Raw genomic sequence first — 25,857 nt, forward strand, 5'->3', positions numbered from 1 at the left:
TTTGTCAAAACTTTGACAAAGGATCAGTTAGACTCGAAACATCAGCTCTTTGTTCTCCTCACAGATGCTGCCAGACCTGCTGAGATTTTCCAGCATTTTCTCTCTCAAGGTTTCGTCTGCTGCATGGCATAAATTTATAATTCTTGTCCTCACTTTCAAATACTTCTATGGTGCCTATCCTCCCTCATTCCAATAGTAGCTTAATTCTAATTTTCTTCCCTCTCCAACATTTCATCGAGGTTGGTTCAGGTTCTCTCCTCCAACATCACCATTTTGCTACTTCCACTTACGTATTCAATCCTGCTTCGATCATGGTTATACTGCTCCAGATCCTCATTGACTTCCTTTCCCCTTACTCAATGTCCACTACTTATTTGTTGCCATAAAAAGTGCATTGAGACATCTCTGCAAGTAATCAGCACCATGCATTTATAAGTTATCTGCAAGCTTGAAGCAGTGTTCTTTCGGTGTTGTAAGCTACACAGTAGAGAGTCAAGGTATTTGAAATTCCATCACTCAAAGTTCAAGCATGTAATTTAGGTACAACCTTCTCCATATTACACATTTATTTCTTCAAATGAATAAAATAACTTGTTCAATGTCACAAACATTTTAGTAATTAATAAACTAAAATATACCCAGCAAGGAAAACTGAGCAATTTAGTTTCTAAATTTGAATTCAAATAGTTTATCTTTTAGGTCTACCTTTGAATAATTGCAGATCCTATTTTTTCTGCAGTTTGGGAATCATTTAGTTTGATAAAGTCAAACTTTGTGATCTTAACATTCCAACCACTACCTTAGTCTATGCATTTGAATTAATTGATGAACATCGTAAGTGCTACATTAGAGTTGGGAACAAAGGTCGGCAAGCACTAAAAATAGCTCCATCATATGCCAGATATTTTACAGAGGCAATACAGAAGAGGTGGGTGGTGGAAATGCTTCTTGTCTTCAAGCGGCAGGTAGCCTGTGTCTATTCAAGGAAATCAATTAGGATTTTCCAGTCAGCCACCAGGTCCCAGCAGATTGGCAGGAAATAGTTTAGCTGCCTGAAAGGCCAGCACTTCAGGCAGGCTTAAAGGCTTGCCTAGGATGCAGCAGCAACAGGTGCTATGAGAGCGGGACACCGCCATAATGGTGGTATGGCAGCAAAGGACTTTTTTCCCACTTTAAATTTGAACAAAATGGGGACAGGGCACCTCCATTTAGCTGCTTTCAAGCTGCAAGTCTTCCTACTGGCCCTCCAGCTTTGAGAGCTGTGCACGTTTCTTAATTAGATGGTGAAACCAGCCTCTGCCCACTATTGGCAACTCACGGAAAATCAGAGGTGAGTGATTGTTTCCCAGACAGTGGGCATTTTTTGTTCCCTCGCCGCCAGGTTTGAAGGCAAAGTAGGTACTTAAAATACAGCAACAGGACTTCCCTCCAGCTACCTGCCCACCTTGACTTGTCTGAAATTTTATAGGGCTTGGGGCTATATCAGGAAATCTGCAACCCTTGGATTTCTGAAACATTTAATTGACCTGTAAATGGAAATAGAAACCTAAGTAGGTAGACAAGATTGAGGTAAACAAAGATGGAAATGAAAGATAGAAAAGTACAAAGTAAAAGTGGAAGGCAAGAGTGCTGAAATACAAAGAATGTGTCAAAATGGCACATCTAAAAGTACTATGTCTCAATGCATGGTATATTTACAATAAAGAGGCTGCATTTACAGCATTCATAGTTGTTAATGGGTACGATTTGATTGCTATTATGGAGACAGTGCTGAGGAATGACCAAGGCTGGGAACTGCACACCCAAGGGTAATCAACCTTTAAGAAGAACAGTCAAAACAGAAACGGAAGTTGGGGAGCATTGTCAGTGAAAATAGATTCAGTGCAGTAGTGAGAAAGGATATTAGTGTAGGAAATCTAGGTGCAGATTCAAACTAGGTGGGGATAAGCAACAAGGGATCGAAAACTTTACTAGGAGTTGACTATAGGTCTTCTCAGCATTAATGATGAGGTCATTAAATGGGCAAAAGATGGCATTAAACTGTAAATTAGAGAATCATGCTATGAGAATGATGCAGTAATCACAGGTGATTTTAATTCACATGTGGACTGGACAAATCACACTAACAGTAATACTATAGTGGATGAATTCCTGAAGTTATGTACAAGATGTTTTTTTTTTAGACCAGTATGTTGAGGAACCAACTTGGGAACAGGCTACCTTTGATTTGGTTTTGTGCAATAAGAAGGAGTTAACTAATAATTTTGTTGTGAGAGGTCCTTTAGGAAAAAAAGTGACCATAACATAATAGAATTCTTCATTAGGGTAGTAGGTGAAATAGTCCACTCCAAACCTAGGGCCCTAAATTTAAACAAATGAATTTACAAAGACATAATAGGGAGTTGGCTAGGAAAGTCTAGCTAACTTCATTAAAAATGCATGACAGTAGATAGGCAATGATTAATACTTAGAGTCACAGAGTCATAGAGATGTAGAGCACAGAAATAAACTGTTCAGTCTAACCTGTCTATGCCGATCAGCTTTCCTAAATAAATCTAGTCCCATTTGCCAGCATTTGGCCCATATTCCTCCGAACCTTTCTTATTCACGTACTCATCCAGATGCCCTTTTAAATGTTGTAATTGTACCAGCCACCATCACTTCCTCTGGCAGTTCATCCCATACACGAACCACCCTCTGCATGAAAAAGCTATCCCTTAGATCCCTTTTAAATCTTTCTCCTCTTACCTTAAACCTATGCTCTCTAGTTTTGGATTCCCCCACCCTTGAGAAAAGACTTTGTCTATTTACCCTATCCATGCCCTTCATGATTTCATAAATCTATAAGGTCACGAATGCTTGCATTGCAGCAGTAATGTGTTCTTTTGCTCAAAAGGAATATAACAGGAAGCACGGCTAACATAGTTAACAAAAAAAAAACACTTTAGATGTTTCAATAAATTAGACATGCCTAAAATTATAGCTGCATTGGAATCTTCAAGATCCCATCTATACCATCAGATGATCCTAACTTTGGACCTCATAAAGAAGACGAAATCTATTTACAGTCAAAAAGGTGCAAGACAAAGATGAGAAGACAGATGAATTCTTGCTGAAACATTTACAACACCCTGCAATGGCTAAATTAAGCTTGGTAATTATGCTTTGGTGCTTACATGACATTTGTATGCTTCATTTAAATATCAACCCTATGGTGCCAGGGAACTGAAATTGAGGAATGCAGCCTGGTGTTCTCACTAACTTGTATCTTCTTCTGTATCTTCAACTGCTATTGCTCACTCATGCTTTGTTATCTACCTTGTAAGTCTCAGGACTGATGATCCAATGTTTATCTATTGTCCAAATAAACCATTCTCTACTTTGGTCTTCATAACTTCAAATATTTGTCAGTACTACCAATACCTGCATCTATAGTGGTTCTGACACTGGTTGGATGTAACTTCGCTGATGCATGCTGCAGAAGTATTTAGTAACACTGAATTGTTTTGAAGCATTGTGTTTGTAAATAACTGATTCCAATTTTTGTTCAGATAAATCAATAAAAACAGAAGAAAATGGGTTAGAATACACCTTTTATAAAATAGGTAAAGCATCTCAGTTAGTTTTCTGCAATATATGCATGTGAGTGATTAAAGGGAGAATAATAAAAGGACATTTATTGCCTTGAATTTTGGGGGATCATTCCTGCTACAGAATGCTGTACTCCTTCTAAGTTCTTAAGTTCTAACGTTCTAACATGTACACCATGTTCTGTCCAAATTAACGGAAACATCTTAAATGAAGACAACCATCTTTAGTTTAATGGCTCCCTTCTATTATGCACCTACAATGCAAATTAAATGCTAGTTTGGTGACCAGTGACTACTTTACACTCCGTGTTTGTCTCTAGATCCAGCAGTGGCCACCATTCTCAGCCTGACATTGCTAGGACAACAGAGCTGTGGGTCATCAGATCAACTAGCCGCACTCTAGGACAGAATTCCATTCTAAGAAAGGGTGGAATTCTTACTTTCAAGTAAATAAAACTATTACTGCAAGGGCAATTGATTTGTTCAGAAAAATTATGTGTCCTGATTTTTTTATGTAACATGAAGATGGCTTTTTCCAGTTTATTTTAAACCTAATGAACTCTTGGTACTTAAAACTATGTTGTACGCAGATTATACATTTCTCACACAATTAAAAGAGTTGAGCTAGAAGGATGAAAGATCTTTGCTTTAAAATTAACGCTCACTATCATTATATTTGTGTTTGTATTTACCCAATCATTAAATTATGAAAGTTAGGTTTTGTACTTAAATGTATTCTGATAGTAAAACATTGGTGGTATTTCATGGCATGGATATCCATGTTCTGTAAAGTACTGACCGCAAATGCATATTTTATCACTATTTTAACTTTTCCTTGGATTTTACAGCCTTTAGTAGACTGGAAACAGTCCACTACATCTGAGGCTGGGGTTTAATAAGCTGGTAAATAAGGAAATTATTTTCACTATTCTTTTAATGTACAACAAGTATATGGAAACAAATGTATACCATAGTAATTATGGTTAGCACTGCTGCCTCACAGCGCCAGAGACCTGGGTTCAATTCCCGCCTCAGGCGACTGACTGTGTGGAGTTTGCATATTCTCCCCGTGTCTGCGTGGGTTTCCTCCGGGTGCTCCGGTTTCCTCCTATAGTCCAAAGATGTGCAGGTCAGGTGAATTGGCCATGCTAAATTGCCCGTAGTGTTAGGTGCTGGGGTAAATGTAGGGGTATGGGTGGGTTTCGCTTCGGCGGGGCGGTGTGGACTTGTTGGGCCGAAGGGCCTGTTTCCATACTGTAAGTAATCTAATCTAATCTAATCTAATCTGCTCTAGTGTGCAGTGCATTATATACCTGATCTCTGGTGACTAACGCAATTAATATAGTGAAGAATAGTGAAGAAGTTTTGATCCAGTGTCCATGCAGTTAAGAAGGATCATCAATAATTTCAATATAGTCAAGGATATTTTCATAAGGATATTTTCTGCTGGCATAACATTGAGTCTATTTTATAAAATCAAGCAAAATTTAGAAGTGTCATGTTTGGATTATAGTCTAATTGCTCTAAATTGGATATCATCCAAAGTTTGTAATGCCTTTATTATAAGTTATACCTTGCTTAAACTAATTGTTACTTATTTTCTGAACATGAGCATTCATATTATATTGGAAGATTGTGATTATGATATATAATGTATTGGCCTAATTGAATCTATTGAACTATCACAATAGAAATTAAAGACTGGTTTTGAGATATTTTGAACTTTGCAGCCAACTAGATCCACCACAATGATCTTTTGCAGTCTTCTACATTCCAATGTTAAAAAAGAGAATGGCTAAGAGAATTATCACATTCCCTTGTCTGGTAAATGAAAGAGATCATTACAGATGGTGAGAAAATATGCAGAGACCAGACTGAAAGTATGGTAACAGTCTGAAGTAAGATCAAATGTGCAGTTAATGATCTTTGACAGCGGGTTTCTGGACAACAGTCTACTCACACTATCTTAAGGCTATGAAATGTGAAGTACAGAGGCGCAGTTAATTAAACTTGAAAGCTAATTTATAAAGTGAAATCTTAATGATTCCTCTTTAAGATTTAGCAATCTACCCAGCATGTTGCTGAGAGGGATATAGTGATTATCCTATCAATAACACAAAGTGAAAGAAGTTCATTACAATCATTGTAATGAAGAAAGCACTCTATAATTATTTTGGAACTGGACAGTTAAGCTTTGTGAATACATTTTAGTGTTGATTTTATAGAATTTTCCACACAAATAATCAGTAATTTCTCACAATTTGCTGCTTTTGAATAATTGAATAATTACAAAAATATACTTACATGCTGAAATGGCATTTGATAAATTTTTACACAAAAACCTACTTATGCTTAACATTATGGGGATTTGGGATAAATCGTAGAAATGGATAAGAAATTTGCTGAAGCTTTGAAAACAACATTACTATTAAAAAAATTCATGTCAGGTTTATGGATACATGATAGGGTGCCTCAGGCTCAGTACTGGGACAACTACTGTTTCTAATTTAAATCAATGATTTAGATTCAATGTAAAATGGTTGAATTTACGGACAATATTAAACTAAAAGGTGCAATAGAATTAGAGGAGGAAATTTGGAAATTGCCAAATCAGCTGGTTAAAATAATTGGATGGACTGTTTGAAAATAATATTTAATACAAACAAATGAAAAGTACTGCATGAAGAAAAGAAAAATGTCAATAGAGCTATAAGTCTTAGAATCTTTAACCAATGCAAAGCAACAAAATTAACCATGGCTGTAACATTTAGACAAAGTCAATAATCAAACTCTGGAATTCTGACTTGAACTCATTTGTGTAAAACGGCGGAATTTGAATCCAATAACAATCTGAAATTAAGAGTCAAATGATGACCCTGAAACTATTGTTGATAGTCAGAAAACTCATCTAGTTCACTAATGTCTTTTGGGAAAGAAACTGCCATCCTTACCTAGTCTGGCCTCCATGTGGCTCCAGACCTACAGCAACGTGACTGACTCTTAACTGCTCTCTGGGAAATTAGGAGTGGGCACTAAATGCTGGCCCAGCCAGAGGCACACACATCCCATGAATACATTTAAAAAAAAACGTTATGGTTCCTGAGACGCACAGGAGATAAACAGGTCCTGGATTAGGTGGACAGAAGCACCACAAGGCTGATACTAAAATATATAAAGCTGTGTTACATATCATGATGTTAAAGGCCTGACTTTCAATCCCACACAGGAGACAACTGAAAACTAATCACAGAAGTGTCAAAGATAGCAATAAATCAGAGAAAAGTTATCCAAAAATAGAATCTGAAATTTATACAAAACTGAACTATGAAAATAAAACAAGTTGTTACAAGTTGGGTTGATATGCAAGCAAATGTGTCTGTTGAATTCTGCTAGTCTCGTAAAGGGTTACTGGTGAGACTACAAAAGTAGTGATTAATAAACTGAATTTAGCATACCCATAGATGTTCCATTAAGTTTCTGACAAATTTCAGAGCAGGACCTTCAACAAATATTTGGTGCCTTTATAGTTATACACAAGGAACATAAGAACAGCAATCTGGATAAGATGTCTGCATACCATCTAAGTCCATGTAACAACAAAAACACAAATTGTTGGAAAGTCTCAGCAGGTCTGGCAGCATCTGTGAGGAGAAGTCAGAGTTAATGTTTCAGGACTGGTGACCCCTCCTCAGAACTGGGGTGAATCTGAGTCGGAGGCAGTCACTGAGAAATGTGATGTAGCTGTGAAAACGACAGTGAAATTCATGATGGTGGACAAGAAAAAAAAGATTGGAATGGAAATCCCATTGGAGAGAGGAGAAGAACTTCAGGTTGGGCATGCCTAGAAGAGATGAGGCAGTGAGTTAAATACTAAATAAAAACCAAAAGAACTATGGATGCTGTAACTCAGAAACAAAAACAAAAATTGTTGGAAAAACTCAGCAGGTCAAGCAGCATCTGTGCAAAGAAATCAGAGTTAACATTTTGGATCTGGTGACTCTTGAGTTCTGAGGAACAGTGACTGGACCCGAAATGTTAACACTGCCTCTTGTCTCTCACTGTTTATAGGTGCTGCCAGACCTGCTGATCTAGTCCATACAGCATTGGGCATTACTCAAGTATTCTTGGAATGTAGGATTCACTCTGCAGAATTAGATTGAATTACTCCTTTGTTGTATCCAATAAACAGGAAAAATAGAATAAGGCTGAAAAAGGTCAGTACATTTCATGGATTGGCAAGGTACTGTGTTAGATATGGATTTGAATCAAGTGCAAATTGAAAAGCCAAAATTACTCTCTTTCAACTATGTCAGGGTCTTCCTTTAGCATTGAGGATGGCAAGGGTCTAGAACGAACTCTGGGTGAGGGACTTCAATGTCCATCACCAACAGTGGCTAAACAGTGCCACAACTGACCTAGCCCTAAAGGACAACACTGTTAAACTGCATCTGGAACAGGTGGTGAGAGTAATAACAAAATGGAAAAACCTACTCAATCTTATCCATTTTCTTAACCTTGCCTCTCACCTGAGGCATAGATGACTCTCAGGTTGAACGCATTGCCACTCCCCCTCTCTATCTAATGAGAAAGCAGTCAATGGTCCTTTGGGACTGTGGTGTCTTTTCAATTTCACTGTAAGAGTGAAAACAATATGTGAAAATGAAGTTCTGTCCACACACTGAGGATACCCTCTACTGTGTTTGTGGCAGTGCACTGTGCATCAATGGGGCAGAGATTTAACTATTCAAAACGAGATATCCATAAGACTTCAGCAGCAGCAGAACTGTATTTAACCTCACAGTGTGGCATATGCCTCACTTTACCATTATCACCAAGCCAATAGATAAACCTTGGTTAAATGAAAGGTGCAGGATGGCATCCCAGCACCAGGCATGTGTAAATATAAGGTGTCAGCCTGGTGAAGCTACAGCACAGAACCACATGGATGCCAAAAAGTGCAAGCTGCATGCAATAAACAGAGCTAAGCAATTCCACAATTCAGAAATCAAATCTAAGCTCTTCAGATTTGCCACAAGCAGCCATGCATGATGATGAACAATTAAACAAACAACTGCAAGAGAAGAAACCAAAAATATCTCCATTGTTAACGATGGGAGAGCCCAGCACATATGTATAATAGACAAGGCTGCAGCATTTCAAACCATCGTCAGTGAAAATTGCCAAGTACAATCTAACGTGCCTCGCCTTGAAGTCCCCAACATTACAATGTCAGTTTTCAGCCAGTTTGATTAATTCCACATGACATCAATAAATGTTAAAAAGCATTGGATGCTGCAAAAGCTTTATAAAATGATAATATTCCAGCAATAGAACTGAAGATGTATGCTTCAGAACTGACTATGTTCTTAGCCAGTTGTAGTACAGCTATAACATTGGCATTGACCCAGCAATTTGGAAAATTGCCCACAAAAGCTATGACAAATCCAATCTGGCCAATTATCCCACTATCAGTCTCCTCTTAATCATCAGTAAAGTTGTGGCACGTATTGCCATTCATGCTATCAATTGGCACTTGCTTAGCAATAACCTGCTCACTAACACTTAATTTGGATTCTGCTGGGAAAACAGAAGAGTTGAACTCAAGAAATGAAGTGACAGTAACTGCCCTTGACATCAAGGCACATTTGACTGGTGTAGGAAAACTGGAGTCAATGTGAATTAGGGAAAAAGCTCTCCTCTGGCTCAAGTCATACCAAGGACAAAAGATAACGTTTATGCTTGTTGGAGGTCAGTTATCTCAGTCCCAGAACATCACTGCAGGAGTTTCTCAGGATAGTATTCATCAATTACCTTCTCTCCATCAAAAGTTGAATAAATAACATTCAGCACCATTCTTGGCTTTTATCATGCTTATATGGTCCATGTCTATATGCAGCAAGACCTGAATAACTTTCATATTTGGGCCAAGTGACAAATATAATTGAAGCCACCAAAGTGTCAAACAATTAGCAATCATAATGAGACAAAATACAATATCTCTCCATGACGTTCAATGGCATTATCATCTCTGAAACCTCTATTGTCAACATTCTGGAATTACTATTGAGCTGAAATTGAATTTGGATTACTAGACCATTAACATTACCATCATGTCCTCTTCCTCTCCTGTTCTGAAAAAGGGTTTCTGATGTCAAAACATTAACTCTGTCTGTCTATCACCTCCTTAAAGTTACTCAATATCCCAGCATCTACCGCACTGGGTAGTGAATTCAACAGATTCATAAAGGATATATTGATTTCTTACCAAATATATTTCTTCAAATGAATGCACTGTATTTTACTGTCAGTAGCAACACAACCTTCACATTCACAATTCAAATTATTCAATTCATTTATTTCTATAATTCACATCATCTTTGAGTGAGATGTCATTTACAAAATGAGTGTTTTTCATCTAGGTACCAACATTTTAATTTAAAAAGAAGTTACATTGTCTGCACCATATATACAACACATCATAACTTCCGCTCATAAGAGGTGGAGCTGATACTGATTAACAACCAAAGTGGTCTTCATTCCATCATGCATAATGCAAATTGTAGTGTGCAAATTGGTTAAAGATAGATTTGTAATCTATTACAGGTATTTTGGAAATCAGAACTGTGGCCGTTGGAGTTGTTGCTATTCGAGGTATAGAAAGTGACTACTTCCTAGCAATGAACAAATCTGGAAAATTATATGGCAAGGTAAGCCTGAACACAAAGCATAGTGCTTATTTAGTTATCAGTTTAAGAATATATTTTATGGCTCTTCAATATTAATTTCCTTCAACAGGAACGGAATCTTGATAAGATGGGTCAATATGATGAGTAACAGATGGGAATTTAATTTAGATAAATGTAAGGTGCTGCATTTTGGAAAGACAAATCAGGGCAGAACTTTATACACTTAATGGTAGGGTGCTGGGGAGTGTTGCTGAACAAAGAGACCTTGGAGTGCAGGTTCAAAGTTTCTTCAAAGTGGACTTGCACGTAGATAGGATAGTGAAGAAGGCATTTGGTATACTTGCTTTTATTGGTCAGTGCGGAGTGTAGGAGTTGGGAGGTCATGGTGCGGCTGTACAGGGTGTTGGTTAGGCCACTGTTGGAATCCTGGTTTCTTGCTGCAGGAAGAATGCTGTGATGCTTAAAAGGGTTCAGAAAAGATTTACAAGAATGCTGCCAGGGTTGGGGGGGGGGGTTTGAACGATAGTGAGAGGTTCAATAGGCTGGGGCTGTTTTCCCTGGAGCATTGGAGGCTAAGGGGTGACCATATAGAGATTTATAAAATCATGAAGGGCATGCATTGGATGAATACCCAAGGTCTTTTCCCTGAGGTGGGAGTCCAAAACTAGAGGGCATAGGTGAGAGGGGAAAGATTTAACAAGGACCTAAAGAACAATTTTTTCACACAGAAGATGGTCCTGTGTGGAACAAGCAAATAGGAGGAAGTGGTAGAGGCTGGTACGATTATAACATTTAAAAGACATCTGAATTGGTATATGAATAGGAAGGGTGGCTCAGTGGTTAGCATTGCTGCCTCACATGTGCCAGGGATCTGGGTTCGATTCCTCTGTGTGGAATTTGCACATTCTCCCTGTGTCTACGTGGGTTTCCTCTGGGTGCTCCAGTTTCTTCCCACAATCCAATGATGTGCAGGTTAGGTGAATTGGCCTTGCTAAATTGCCCTGTGTTAGTCAGGGGTAAATATAGGGTAGGGGAATGGGTCTGAGTGGATTACTCTTTGGAGGGTCAGCGTGGATTTTTTGTGCCAAATAGCCTGTTTTCATATTGTAGGGAATCTAATCTAATCTTAAAGGTTCAAAGGGATATGGGCCAAATATAGGCAAATGGAACTAGATTTATTGAGGATGTCTGGTCAACATGGACAAGTTGGACCGAATGGTCTATTTCTGTGCTGTACATCTCTATGACTCTATGACTCTAAGTCCCATGGAGAAATGGTATTATTAGGGTCAAAATATAATGTATTCAGGTTTACTGATGATAAAAAGTTAGTTGGGGAAACTGACAAAGGGTCAGTTAGACTCGAAACGTCAGCTCTTTTCTCTTACAGATGCTGCCAGACTTGCTGAGATTTTCCAGCATTTTCTCTTTTTTGGTTTCAGATTCCAGCATCCGCAGTAATTTGCTTTTATGCAAAGAAATTTGGATGGTTAAACAAGTATACAAAAGCATAGTAGATGGAATGTAGGGTTGCATTTTATCACGATGCTGGCACAGCCATTTAATGACCATCGCTTGTTAGTTGGCTCACGTTAAGTCCTCCACCTCATTGCATAAGACTAAAGATCTTAAGACACAAGAGCAGAATTAGTCCATTCAGCCCATCAAGACTGCTCCACCAATCAGTTGTGGCTGATATATATCTTGACTGGATCCTCCTTCCTTCTCCTCGTAACTTTGATCCCTTACTAATTCCAAACCTATCTGTGTCACTTAAGGTACTTAATGACTTGGCCTCGACAGCCCTTGGCGGCAATGAGTTTCACAAATTTACCACCATCTGGACTGAAGAAATTCCTCTTCATCTCAGCTTTAAAGGGTCATCCCTTAACTTTAAGGCCATGTCTTCGACTCCTTGTCCCTCCTACTTGTGGAAACATCTTCTCCATGCCCACTCTGTCTCAGTACTCTAAGTTTCAACGAGATCCCTTCCCAGCTTTCTAAACTCTTCGAGTACACACCCAGGGTTCTCAACCGCTCCTCATATGACAAGCCTTTCATTCCTGGGATCATTATTGTATACCTCCTCTGGACCAAAGGGCTTATGCCCGAAACGTTGATTCTCCTGTTCCTTTGATGCTGCCTGACCTGCTGCGCTTTTCCAGCAACACATTTTTAACCCCTCCAAGGCCAGCAATTCTTCCTTGGACACAGGGCCCAAAACTGCTCACAATATTTGAAATGCAGTCTGACCGAAACCATATACAGACTCAGTAGTGCATTTCAGCTCTTGTACTGTAGCCTTCTTAAAATGAATGCTAACATTGCATTTGCCTTCCAAACTGCCCACTAAGTCTGGATGCTAACCTTAGATGAATCCTGAACTAGGCCTCATCAGTTCCTTTGTGCTTCAGATTTCTAATGCCTTTCCCCATTGAGAAAATAGTCTATTCTTTCTCACATTGTATGCCATCTGCCACTTCTTTGCACAAGGTAAAAACAATGACTGCAGATGCTGAAAATCAAATACTGGATTAGTGGTGCTGGAAGAGCACAGCAGTTCAGGCAGCATCCAATGAGCAGCGAAATCAACGTTTCGGGCAAAAGCCCTTCATCAGGAAGCTTTTGCCCGAAACGTTGATTTCGCTGCTCGTTGGATGCTGCCTGAACTGCTGTGCTCTTCCAGCACCACTAATCCACTTCTTTGCACACTCTACTAGCCTGTCCATGTCCTTTTGCAGACTTACTGCTTCCTCAACACTACCTGCCCAACCACCTATCTTTGTGGCTTCTGCAAACTCAGCAATAATGTTAATGCATAATGGTTATCATTAATGTATCATGTGACTAATTGTGGTCCCTTCACTGATCCCTGCTGACATCTTGAAAAATATCACTTTATCCCCATTCTCTGCCTTCTGAATGGATGAATGATTTATTTATCGTGACATATATTTTAAAGATGCAGCGAAAAATGTTTTGTTGCCAGAATCTGGCACCATTTTGAGGCACAATAAGGATAAAAAGAAATTACTGAAATAAGAGTTCATCTTCTGTTCAAATCTTACCAATGTCAGAGTCAGACTAACTGGTCTATAATTTCCCTCTTCTATCTCCCTCCCTTCTTAAACAGGGGTGTGACATTAGCCATTTCCAGTCCTCTGGGACTCTCCCTGACTCCAGTGATTCCTGAAAGATCACCACCAATGCCCCCACATTTCATCAGCTATCTCCTTCAGAACCTTGAGATGTAGTCCATCCAGTCTGAGTGATTTATCCACCTTCAGATCTTTCAGCTTCTCCAGCTCCTTCTCCTTAGTGATGGTCACTACACTCACCTCTGTCCCTTGACTCCCTTGAAGTTCTAGTATACTACTGGTATCCTCCACCATGAAAGCTGATATAAAGTACCTATTCAGTTCTTTCACCATCTCTTTTTTCTCCATTACTACTTCTCCAGCCTCATTTTCCAGCTGTCCAATGTCTATTCTTACCTTTTATGTATCTAAAAATACTCCTGCAATACTCTTTCATATTACTAGCTAGCTTACCCTTGTGTTTCATTTTTTTCCCTACCTTATAGCTTTATTTTCTAGCAATAGCTGCAAGTCAATCAAACGGGAGGAGTCATGAATCCTGTTGTATCGGCTTCAGTGAGACAGACTGGGGGCAGTGAGGGAGTTTCGGTGGTGACGGAGAAAGCAGAAGAGTATAAATACCTTGGATAAGTAGCTTCCCAAGGGCAGAGGGCATCCCCAAATAGGAGGCATGCTCATTTGGTGTGGCCATGATGCCACCAGATAAAACCTAGTTCCTAATCCCCACAGTGATAAAAAATCATACGGGTGATGGATGAAGGCCTCTAACGAGGCACTTAAAGGATTCAACAGGCCCAGAGTGGGTGTGCCATCCAACTCCTCCCACCCATCGCTGATCCAGTGGGAGCAGTAGGCAGTAAGCATCAGGTATATGTGGTGTTTGTAAAAGAATAAGATGGTACTTGATACTTATTTAGGCTTTCAGGATGGTTGGTATTAGGTGTCTAGACAAATGGTATTCATTGGGAAGGATGGCAACTGTTTCGTTAAAATGTAGAAAATATATGACTCAGAAAGGTGCTGTTCAGCTCATTATGTCTAAGCTGGTAGAAACATTCTGCCTAATCCTACTTCGCAAATGCTAAGGTGGCAATTCAAGAAGGCAGCTCATTATCATCTTCCCCATGACAATTGGGGATGGGCAATAAACACTGGCCTCAGCAGCAAGGCCAACATCCCATGAATGAATAAAAATAGTCTAGAAGAGCTGAAAATCATAACAGTAAAATCAGTACCATGACCAATACATTAATTAAATCTAAAAAGAAATCATGTGATCAGTGCTTATGTTGTTGAAATCAATGTTATGTCCAGAAGATTATAAACTACCTAACCATAAATCGACATGCAGTTTCTCTAGCATGGATTGATCTTCATTTCAACCATATAGGAGGTGAAGGACAGACAGGGCAGATTAGGACTGGAAGAGAAAATTAAAATTGCAAGCAACCTGATCCTAATTTTCTCTTTCCCATCTCTATGGCCCTTTCTATGCTTCATTAAGTTATTCCTACAAATTTTTTCAGTTTACAAGTATGGGTATCATGCTACCAAAATACTCAAACCTTTACACCTGTTCTCATTTTTCTCCTTATGCAAATATTTTTGTTTACAGAATCCCCAGAGTGTGGAAACAGGCCATTTGGCCCAACAGGTCCATACCAACCCTCTTAACTGTATCTCACCCAGACCTAGCCCGATACTCTGATGAAAAGTCACCAACATGAATCTTGAGACAGGATCTAGTGTAAATCGAGTTTGCACTGTGTCATAGGAAGTTATCGGACAATGATTTTGCTTCAACTTACCAATTATTAGCCAGAGGGTACATTTCCTGTACAATTAAGAGTGGTGGACAGGCTATGGAAGCCAGAGCATTTACATCTTGAGGTATCCTCAAATGAGAGAGGGAATGGCTCAAAATTTGCCTAGAGTACTGCTAAATCCAAACAGCCTCTGATTATAGATATAATTGGTGTTTTGATTAGGTTAGGACAGTATTCTGGTGGCTGAAAGAATTTTTGATGAGGACTCATCTACTGAGGTGGTATGGGCTGAGGTTAGAAAAAGGAAAGGAGAGGTCACCCTGCTGGGAGTTTTTTTATAGGCCTCCGCAGAATTCCAAGGATATGGAGGAGAGGATCAGCAGATTTTGCAACAGAGAGTGGCGGGAGCTGGGCGGAAGTGAGGTCAGAGCACAGAAGCTGTTGGGAACGTTAGTGAGTGGTATTTAAGTATTTACCTCGAAGCCAGCAGTCTTTATTTTGCAGCAGAGTGTGGCGTGTGCTGGGCAGAAGTGAGATCGGAGCACAGAGGCTGTTGGGAAGGTTAATGAGTGCTATTTAAGTAGGTGTGGTCAGGGACACTGATGGTGTTGCTAGCTCCTATAGCTGTGGAAAGTTTGTACACATTCAGCTTCTGAAGGAGCATGTTGCAGCACTGAAGAAAGAACTAGATGACCTCAGGCTCATCCAAGAGAACAAGAATTTTCTGGACAGGACCTTCAGCGAGGTCATTACACCGACCATACCGGAAGAGAGAAGGGAGATGATGATGAGGAAGGAAGAGATGATTCAAGTACAAGAGACCCTGGAGGAAGTACCTCTCGTGAACAGGTTGACTCTCTTGGAAACTGTTGAGAGAGACGACATTGCCAGTCTGAGAGGCAGACAAGTCTGCCAATCGAAAATTGCTCAGAAGGCAGAGCCGAGAAGTCAGACATCTTGCAGAGCCGTGGTAATAGGGGACTCCACAGTGAGAGGGACTGAAAGGGGTTTCTGTGGCAACAGGCGGGATTTGAGGATGGTGTGTTGCCTTCCTGGTGCCAGGATCTAGGACGTCACCGACAGAGTGCAGGGAATCCTCAAGGGTGAAGGTGAAGAGCCAGAGCTGGTGCTGCATGTCGGCACAAATGATGTCGGGAAGAAGAGGAGGGACATTCTCCAGTGGGACTTCAGAGAACTCGGAAGAAGGCTGAGAAGCAGGACATCCAGGTGGTTATCTCCGGTTTGCTTCCAGTTCCTCAGGCTGGAGAGGGCAGGAAAAGGGAGATAATGGACTTGAATGTATGACTGAGGAAATGGTGCAGGAAGTAAGGATTTAAATTCTTGGATCACTGGGGTATGTTTTGCAGTAAGGATAAATTATACAAGAGGGAAGTGTTGCACCTTAATAAGTGGGGAACCAGCATTCTGGCAGGCAGGTTTGGCATAGCAACACAGATGTGTTTAAACTAATTAGTTGGGGGGAGGGAAGGGGACAAACTTGAAATTCAAGAAGGAAGTTAAAGGGAAAGTGAAAATAAAAGAAGTTAAGAAAGGCAACAAAATCAATGGAGCAGAAAACTCAAGAGGGGCCTATACAGTATGGTCAAGTGAAATAGGGATTGACAGGAAGGTGAGGGGAGTAACAAATTTAAAACATTATATATGAATGCACGAAGCATAAGAAATAAGGTGGATGAGCTTGAGGCTCAGTTGGAAATTGGCAGGTACAATGTTGTGGGAATAACTGAGATGTGGCTTCAAGTGGACAGGGCCTGGGAAATGAATATTCAAGGCTATACGTGCTATCAAAAGGACAGACTGACGGGCAGAGGGGGTGGGGTAGCCCCGATGGTAAGGAATGATATTCAGTCCCTTGCGAGGGGGGACACAGAATCAGGCAATGTAGTCAGTATGGATAGAGCTGAGAAATTCGAAGGGAAGAAAGACCCTAATGGGAGTTATCTACAGACCCCCAAACAGTAGTCTGCATGTAGGGTGTAAGTTGAATAAGGAGTTGAAATTGGCCTGTCGCAAAGGTATTACTACATGGGAGAATCAGGATGGTACTGGACCCCAAGAAATGGTGTTTGAGATGGATTCTAAGAAGAGCTTGTACTGGAGCCTTCCAGTGAGAAGGCAATTCTGGATTTAGTGTTGTGCAACAATCCGGATTTGATCAGGAACCTCAAAGTAAAGGAGCCATTAGGAAATAGTGACCATAATATGATAAGTTTTAATCTGCAATTTGAGAAGGAGAAGGGAGAATTGGAAGTGTCAGAATTGCAGTTGAACAAAAGGAACTATGGAGCTATGAGGGAGGAGCTGGCCAAAGTTCAGTGGTTTAATACCCTAGCAGAGATGGCAGTGGAACAACGATGGCAGGTATTTCTGGATATAATGCAGAAGATGCAGGATCGGTTTATTCCAAAAAGGAAGAAAGATCCTAAGGGGAGGCAGGGACAGCCATGGCTGATGAGGGAAATTAAGGACTGTATAAAATTAAAAAGGAAGAAGTAAAACATAGCAAAGATGAGTGGGAAGATGGAGGACGGGGAAACTTTTAAAGAACAACAGAGGATAACTAAAAAGGAAATACGTGAAGAAAAAATGAGGTAGGAAGGCAAACTGGCCAAAAATGCAAAGGAGGATAGTAAAAACTTTCTTAGGTATGTGAAAAGAAAAAAAATGGTTAAGACTAAAATTGGGCCCTTGAACACAGAAACAGATGAATTTATTATGGGGAACAAGGAAATGCAGAAGAGTTGAATAGGTACTTTGGATCTGTTTTCACTGGGGAAGACACAAGCAATCTCCCAGGTGTAATAGTGGATGAAGGACCTGGGGCAATGGATGAACTAAAGGGAATTTATATCAGGCAGGAAATGGTGTTGGATAGACTATTAGGTCTGAAGGCTGATTAATCCCTGGGACCTGATGGTCAGCATCCCAGGATACTTAATGGAGGTGGCTCTCGAAATCGTGGATGCATTGGTCATCATTTTCCAATGTTCTATAGATTCAGGATCAGTTCCTGCAGATTGGAGGATGGCTAATGTTGTCCCACTTTTCAAGAAAGGAGGGAGAGAGAACACTGGGACTTATAGACTGGTTAGCCTGATGTCAGTGGTGGGAAAGATGCTGGAGTCAATTATAAAAGATTAAATTACGGCTCATTTGGATAGCAGTAACAGGATAGGTCAGAGTCAGCATGGATTTACAAAGGGGAAATCATGCTTGACTAATCTTCTGGAATTTTTTGAGGATGTAACAATGAAGATGGACAAGGGAGAGCCAGTGGATGTAGTGTACCAAGACTTTCAGAAAGCCTTTGATAAAGTCCCACATAGGAGATTAGTGAGAAAACTTATGGCACATGGTCCTGGGGGCAAAATACAGACTTGGATTGAAAATTGGCTGGCTGACAGGAAGCAAAAAGGAATGGCAGGCGGTGACCAGTGGGGTACCACAAGGCTAGATGCTGGGACCGCAGCTGTTTACAATATACATTAATGATATAGATGAAGGTATTAAAAGTAATATTAGCAAATTTGCTGATGACACAAAGTTGGGTGGCAGGGTGAAATGTGAGGAGGATGTTAGGAGAATACAGGGTGACTTAAACAGGCTAGGTGAGTGGACGGATGCATGGCAAATGCAGTTTAATTTGGATAAGTGTGTGGTTATCCACTTTGGTAGCAAGAACAGGAAGGCAGATTACTATCTAAATGGAGTCAAGTTAGGTAAAGGGGAAATTCAACGAGTTCCATGTGTTCTTGTACATTCAATGAACACAAGCATGCAGATACAGCAGGTAGTGAAGAAAGCTAATGGCATGCTGGCCTTCATAACAAGAAGAATTGAGTATAGGAGCAAAGAGGTCCTTCTGCAGCTGTACAGGGCCCTGGTGAGACTGCAACTGGAGTACTGTGTGCAGTTTTAGCCTCCAAATTTGAGAAAGGACATTCTGACTATTGAGGAATGCAGTGTAGGTTCACAAGGTCAATTCCCGGAATGGCGGGACTATCATATGTTGAAAGATTGGAGCGACTGGGCTTGTATACACTTATGCTGAGAAGAATGAGAGGGGATCTGATTTGACACGTGTAAGATTATTAAAGGATTGGTCATTCTGGAGTCAGGAAGTATGTTTCCACTGATGGGTGAGTCCAGAACCAGAGGACACAGTTTAAAAGTAAGGGATAGGCCATTTAGAACAGAGTTGAGGAAAAACTTCTTCACCCAGAGACTGGTGGACATATGGAATGCTCTGCCCTCGAGGCAGTGGAGGCCTGAATACTTTCAAGAAAGAGATGGATAGAGGTAGTGGTACCTTAAAGGTAGTGGAATCAAGGGTTATGGGGATAAGGCAGGAACAGGATACTGATTGTGGATGATCAGCCATGATCATAAGGAATGGTGGTGCTGGCTCGAAGGGCCGAATAGCCTACTCCACCACCTATTTTTTTATTGTCTACCAATTCTGGGTAGGAGTGAAAGGAACAGGTTGGTCATTATGGGGGACTTTAACATCCCCAACATTGGCTGGAAATGCTGTAACCCTAGTACGTAGGATGGATCAGTTTTTGTCCAATGTGTGCAGGAGGGTTTCCTGACACAGTATGTCAAAGGGCTGACAAAAGGGGAGGCCACACTGGATCTGGTGCTTGGTAATGAACCAGGCCATGTGTTTGATTTAGTGGTGGGTGAGCACTTTGGAGAGACTGACCATAATTCGGTTACATTTAGTTTACCGATGGAAAGGGATAGGTACATGCCACAGGGCAAGAGTTATAAATGGGGGAAGGGCAATTATAATGCGATTAGGGAAGACTTAGAATGCATAGAACGAGGTAGTAAAATGCAGGGGATGGGGACAATTGAAATGTGGAGTTGGTTTTAGGAACAGATATTGCATGTCCTTGACAGCTAAGTCCTTGCCAGGCAGGGAGGAAGTGATAAGGTAAGGCACCTGTGGTTTACTAAAGAAATTACATCTCTTGTTAAGTGGAAGGAGGAGGCTTATATGATGTTGAGATGAGATGGCTCAAATAAGGCGATAGACAGTTACAGATTAATTAGGAAGGATTTAAAGAGAGAGTTAAGAAGAGCAAGGAGAGGACATGAGCAGTCTTTAGCAGGTAGAATAAAGGAGAACCCTGAAGCTTTCTATAGATATGTGAGGAATAAAAGGATGACAAGGGTAGGAATAGGGCCAGACAAAGACAGAAGTGAGAAGTTGTGTGTGGACACTGTGGAGATCAGAGAGGTGCTAAATAAATATCTCTCATCTGTTTTCACTCAGGAAAAGGAGATTATTGTAGAGAAGAAGAATGAAATATGGGATATTAGACTAGAAAGGATCGAGGTTAGTAAGGAGGAGGTGTTATCAATTCTAGAAGGAGTGAAAGTAGACAAGTACCCTGGGCTGGATGGGATTTACCCGAGGATTCTCTGGGAAGCTAGGGAGAAGATATTGGAGTCTTTGGCCTTGATCTTTGATCAATGATCCTTGATCATTGTCTATAGGTTTGGTACCAGAGAATTGGAGGATTGCAAATGTTGTGTCCTTGTTCAAGAAGGTGAGTAGAGATGACCCAGTAAATATAGCCCTTATGTCTGTTGTATGAAAAGTTTTGGAAAGGATTGTAAGAGATAGGATTTATAATCATCTAGCAAGCAACAATTTGATTGGAGATACTCAACATGGTTTTGTCAAGGGCAGGTCATGTCTCACAAACCTCATTGAGCTTTTTGAGAAGGTGACCAAGCATGTGGATGAGGGTAGGGCAGTTAATGTGATGTACATGAATTTCAGTAAAGCCTTTGATAAGGTTCCACATGGCAGGCTGTTGGAGAAAATGCAGAAGCATAGGATTGAGGGTGACTTAGCAGTTTAGATTAGAACCTGACTTTCTGTAAGAAGGCAAAGAGTGGTGGTTGATGAAAAATATTCAGCTTGGAGTCTGGTTACTAGTGGTGTACCACAAGGGTCTATTTTGGGATCACTGCTGTTTGTTATTTTTAGGACTTGGACGTAGGCATAGGTGGATGGATTAGTAAGTTTGCAGATGACACTAAAGTCGGTGGAGTAGTGAATGGTGTGGAAGAATGTTGCAGGTTGCAGGGAGATTTGAATAAACTAGAGAATTGTGCTCAGAGGTGGCAAATGGAGTTCAATGCAGCTAAATGTGAGGTGATTCACTTTGGGAAGGCAGAATACTGGGTCAATAGAAAGATTCTTGGTAGTGTGGATGTGCAGAGGGATCCTGGAGTACATCGATCTCTGAAAGTTGCCATTCAGGTGATAGTGCTGTTAAGAAGGCATATGGTGTGTTAGGTTTTATTGGTAGAGGGATTGAATTCCGGAGCTGTAATGTCATACTGCAACTATACAAAACACTGGTGCAGGCGCACTTCGAATACTGTGTACTGTTCTGGTTGCCCCATTACAGAAAGGATGTGGAAGCATTGGAAAAGGTGAAGAGGAGATTTATCAGGATGTTGCCTGGTCTGGAGGGAAGGTCTTTTGAGGAAAGGTTGAGAGACTTGGGTCTGTTCTCATTGGAGAGAAGGCGGCCAAGAGGGGATTTGATAGAGATGTACAAGATGATCAGAGGATTAGATAGGTAGATAGTGAGAGTCTTTTTCCTAGGATGATAACGTCAGCTTGTACGAGGGGACATAACTACAAATTAAGAGGTGATAGATTTAAGACAGATGTCAGAGACAGGTTCTTTACTCAGAGAATGGTAAGGGCGTGGAATGCCCTGCCTGCCAATGTAGTTAACTCAGCCACATTATGGGCATTTAAACAATCCTTGGATAAGCACATGAATGAAGATTGGATAGTTGTACCGGGATAGGCTTAGATTAGTTCACAGGTTGGTGCAACATCAAGTGCTGAAGGGCCTGTTCTGCGCTGTACTGATCTATGTTCTATGATTAATTAGCTATCTGTTCCTTCTGGACCATAGGAGTTCTAATCCCAATCTGTCTTCAAGGAAAAGGATGCAGGTGAAATGATGTATACTCCTATCATTCTCATTTCATATCTGGCATTTGAAACTGCCCTTCATCTTTGAGTTTCTCTCCACAGATGTAGTCTGGCTTGCTGTGTGCTTCCAGGATTTATTCCAGACTTCAAAAATATGCCAATTTCAAGACAGAACACTATCTTAGCATATTCTGTCTATTCTCCAATAGTTAAAGGGGCCACAGGAACACAAATTTAACTTAAGTTTTTTGGCCCAGGAGCAGCAACACCATACCTTTGGACCTCATGAAAATAATGGAATCTGCTGTCATCCCAGGCTACTCTCCACACCCTAACCAGCCTGGTCCTGCTGCTGCCCTGAACCTAGGCAGTTGATTTGGCATCCGTATGGGGCAAGCAAGCTGCTAGTTCTATTTAAATGAAGCCAGAGTTTCAAAATAGCTCTAGCTTCTTCACTGGCTGTGCAGCAGGTACCCTCAACCAGTCGTTCACCCAAAAATCAAAATCTATGTGAGTAACTGACTACTGCAACAGATTAGTGCTATTGAGATCAGTAACTTTTATCTCAGGATTCCTTACACTTTGTAACCATGCACCAAGGAGAAGGATAAAGCTTGCCTATGAATCAAAGGAGCATTTGGATGCCTCTTTAATCTTTTTTCCAACCCCAGAATCACATTACCTTCCTCCAGATTTTCATTTGATATAAGGCAGCTCTTCCACATCTCAGTACGGACATCTTTAATTAATTTTAACCAGAGGAGACAGGACACGATACAGCTAATTCAGAATAGTGCAGCAATGGAATCCAAATGTTTTGTACACATAAACAACTTAACAGATGCTGACTAGCATATTGATAATAATCTTCACATAATTTATTAAAGAGGTAAGTACGACAACAAAGGTTTTGGACAACAAATTAAAAATTAGTTATCAAGGCATGAAAGAAGATGTGGAGTACATTAACCTGTGATTAATGATTTACAAGGAGGAATTTATCTGTACATTTAGTGCTATAACGGCATTATGCAGATTTCCGTTACTATCCCCAGGGTAAGCAGTGCCACAGGCCTCCATAAACACACCTTCATTTATGTCTTTGAAGAACAACATATGGCCATATAAGTAGTGATCCACAGTACTGCCTATCCCAGGAAATGGAATACATTTGCATAACTATATGAACAAATTTCTTTCCCTTAATTGTTTGAACTAAAAATACTAAACACTAATAAGTTTATTTTTCTTATTTAATATCCTATAATTTATAACAAAAATACTTTCCTGAAATTGCACTTTAAGTGTAAAGAGATCATGCATTCTGAAGATCTAGTGCAAATGCAAGTATTGCGCTGAAAGATTGCTGTCTCTCTGAGCAACCAAACTGAACAATAATGTTTGGTGCAAGTATGAAGATTGCACAATGTAGCTGGTCCACAGATGCCTTACTCGTACAACATGCTTAAAACCATTGTTTATTGCTGTTGTAAAGTGATCCTGATTTTGGCCAGAGGAGATAATCAAATGTTTGAATAAACTTGTCGTCAAACACAGGTTGCTTCTGTGTATATAAGCCAGTTAGTCAGTGCTTTTACCCATTTACATCATGACAATCACATGATTAATTACATTCTCAATTTATACAGAGCAGGGAAGAAAGATAACATTACATTTTCTTCTGTCATATAGAAGAGCAGAGAATACAGTTGCCAGGCATTGTGTAGGTAGTTTAAACAAGGTATTAACCTCATAGTGGAAGTGATCAATGCACATAAACTCCACTTTTTTTTATAGTTGTCATCAGGAGAGGCCTAAGGCTTTCCTTGGAGGGATATTACAGCTCCTCTAGGGAGCACAAAGGAAAGAAAAATGTTTAACTTTATCAATCTCTTAAATTATTGAACTTGTAACCCAGTTTGGATCACATGGGCCTTAGTTAAAGTTCCAGTTGGATCCTAATTACTTAATTGTGACCCAGCATGCATATACAAAGTAAGATCCCATTAACTTGGGGTGAAAAGCAGATTAAAACCGTGACATACTCCCAACTGATAATGTTACCGAGTATGGTGACAAAACGTCTGAAAACAAATGTCAAACTCAGCGAGCTAACTTATATACTTATCATCAACCTGAGCTATAAATCTTCTCAAAAATCACTAATACTCCCAACCTCAGGGCAGGCAAATAAATCAGGAATTTTAACTTGTTTCAAGGAGCCTAAGCAATATTAAAGCAAATGGGAGTCAGGGTAAAGTATCTATTGCTTGGAGTCATACCTATCACAAACGAAGATGTTTATGGTCATTGGAGTCTAATTACTTCAGCCTGGGGACATTGTTACAGGAGTTCCTCAGGGGCAGTGTTTGAGGTTCAACTATCTTCAGCTGCTCCACTAATAACCTTCCTTCATCATAAGGTCAGAAATGGGGATACTCATTTTGTGATTCTTCAATCCTATCGATATGCAGCAAGACCAGGTCACATTCAGTTTTGGGTTAATAAGTGGTAAGCAACATTCATGCTGCACAAGGACCAGGCAGTGAGCGTCTCCAAGAAGAGAAAATCTAACCATCTCCCTTGACATTCAATGGCATTGCTGAATCCTGAACTATCAAAGTCCTGCGTGGTTATCTTTGAACGAAACTAAAATGGACTAGCCAGTACAAACACTGTGTCTACAAGAGCAGGTCAGTGATTGGGAATTCAGCAGTAAGGAACTCACTTTCTGACTCTCCAGAGTCTGTCCACCATCTACAAGGCACAAGGGAATACATGATATACACTGGGACGGACCAAAGATCAGCAAGACGTTGGTATGCATGTATATCGGTCCCTTAAGGTTTCAGGGCAGATGAATAAAGTGAACAAGAAGGTCTATGGTACACTTGCTTTTACGAGCCAAGGCATAGAGTTTAAGAGCAGGGAGGTTGTGCTAGAAACTGTATAAAATGTTGGCTAGGCTACAGCTAGAGTATTGTGTGCAGTTCTGGGATCTACATTATAAGAAGGATGTGATAACAATGGAGGGGTTGCAGAGGGGACTTGCCAGGATGTTGCCTGGACTGGACAGTTTCAGATATAAAGAGAGATTAGACAGATTAGGGTTGTTTTCATTAGAGTAGAAGAGATTGAGAGGAAACATGATTGAGATGTACAAAATTATAGGTAGGGGAGTCAAGAAATAACTTTTCCCTGTGATGGAGGGATCAATGACTGGGGCATAGACTTAAGGTAAAGGGCAGAAAGTTTAGAGGATTTGTGAGGAAAACCTTTTTCATCCAGACAATGGTGGAAATTTGGAACTCCCTGCCTGTAAAGATGGTAGAGACAGAAACCCTCATATAATTGAAGTGGAATTTAGATGTGCCCTTGTGATGCCAAGGTTATAGGCCAAGTGCTGGAAAGTGTTTGTTTTTCACTGGCCTGACATGATTGCCCAAAGGATCCTTTTCTGTGCTATAAATCTCTATGATACTGTAAGTCAGGGATGCGACAAAAGTCAGGACTTGACCAGTTGATTGCAGCTCCAATAATACTACAGATGAATTCAGGGGAAAACGGTCGGATTTACTGGAACCCCAAGCACCACTTCCAACATTCATTGCCTCCACCGTCAACATACAATTCCATCAGCAATTTGTATCATCTACTAGATGCATTCCAGCAACTTACCAAGCCTCCTTTGACAGCACTTTCCAAACATGCAATCTCTACAGC

At 40.3% G+C, this 25,857-nt stretch overlaps 2 protein-coding genes across 7 annotated transcripts in view; one reads left to right on the forward strand and one right to left on the reverse strand.

The window, feature by feature from the left end:
* Window positions 1-25,857, reverse strand: part of LOC140468927 (protein FAM227B-like) — a 308,644-nt gene that overhangs the window by 148,038 nt on the left and 134,749 nt on the right. The window lies entirely within an intron of this gene.
* Window positions 1-25,857, forward strand: part of fgf7 (fibroblast growth factor 7) — a 111,998-nt gene that overhangs the window by 82,058 nt on the left and 4,083 nt on the right. For all 3 annotated transcript variants that reach the window (XM_072565052.1, XM_072565053.1, XM_072565051.1), the window contains one exon: window positions 10,194-10,297. In XM_072565052.1, the coding sequence (XP_072421153.1) occupies window positions 10,194-10,297 (104 nt within the window). The remainder of the gene's footprint in view (window positions 1-10,193; window positions 10,298-25,857) is intronic.

The sequence above is a fragment of the Chiloscyllium punctatum genome, chromosome 48 (assembly GCF_047496795.1).
Source record: "Chiloscyllium punctatum isolate Juve2018m chromosome 48, sChiPun1.3, whole genome shotgun sequence".
Taxonomy (NCBI): domain Eukaryota; kingdom Metazoa; phylum Chordata; class Chondrichthyes; order Orectolobiformes; family Hemiscylliidae; genus Chiloscyllium; species Chiloscyllium punctatum.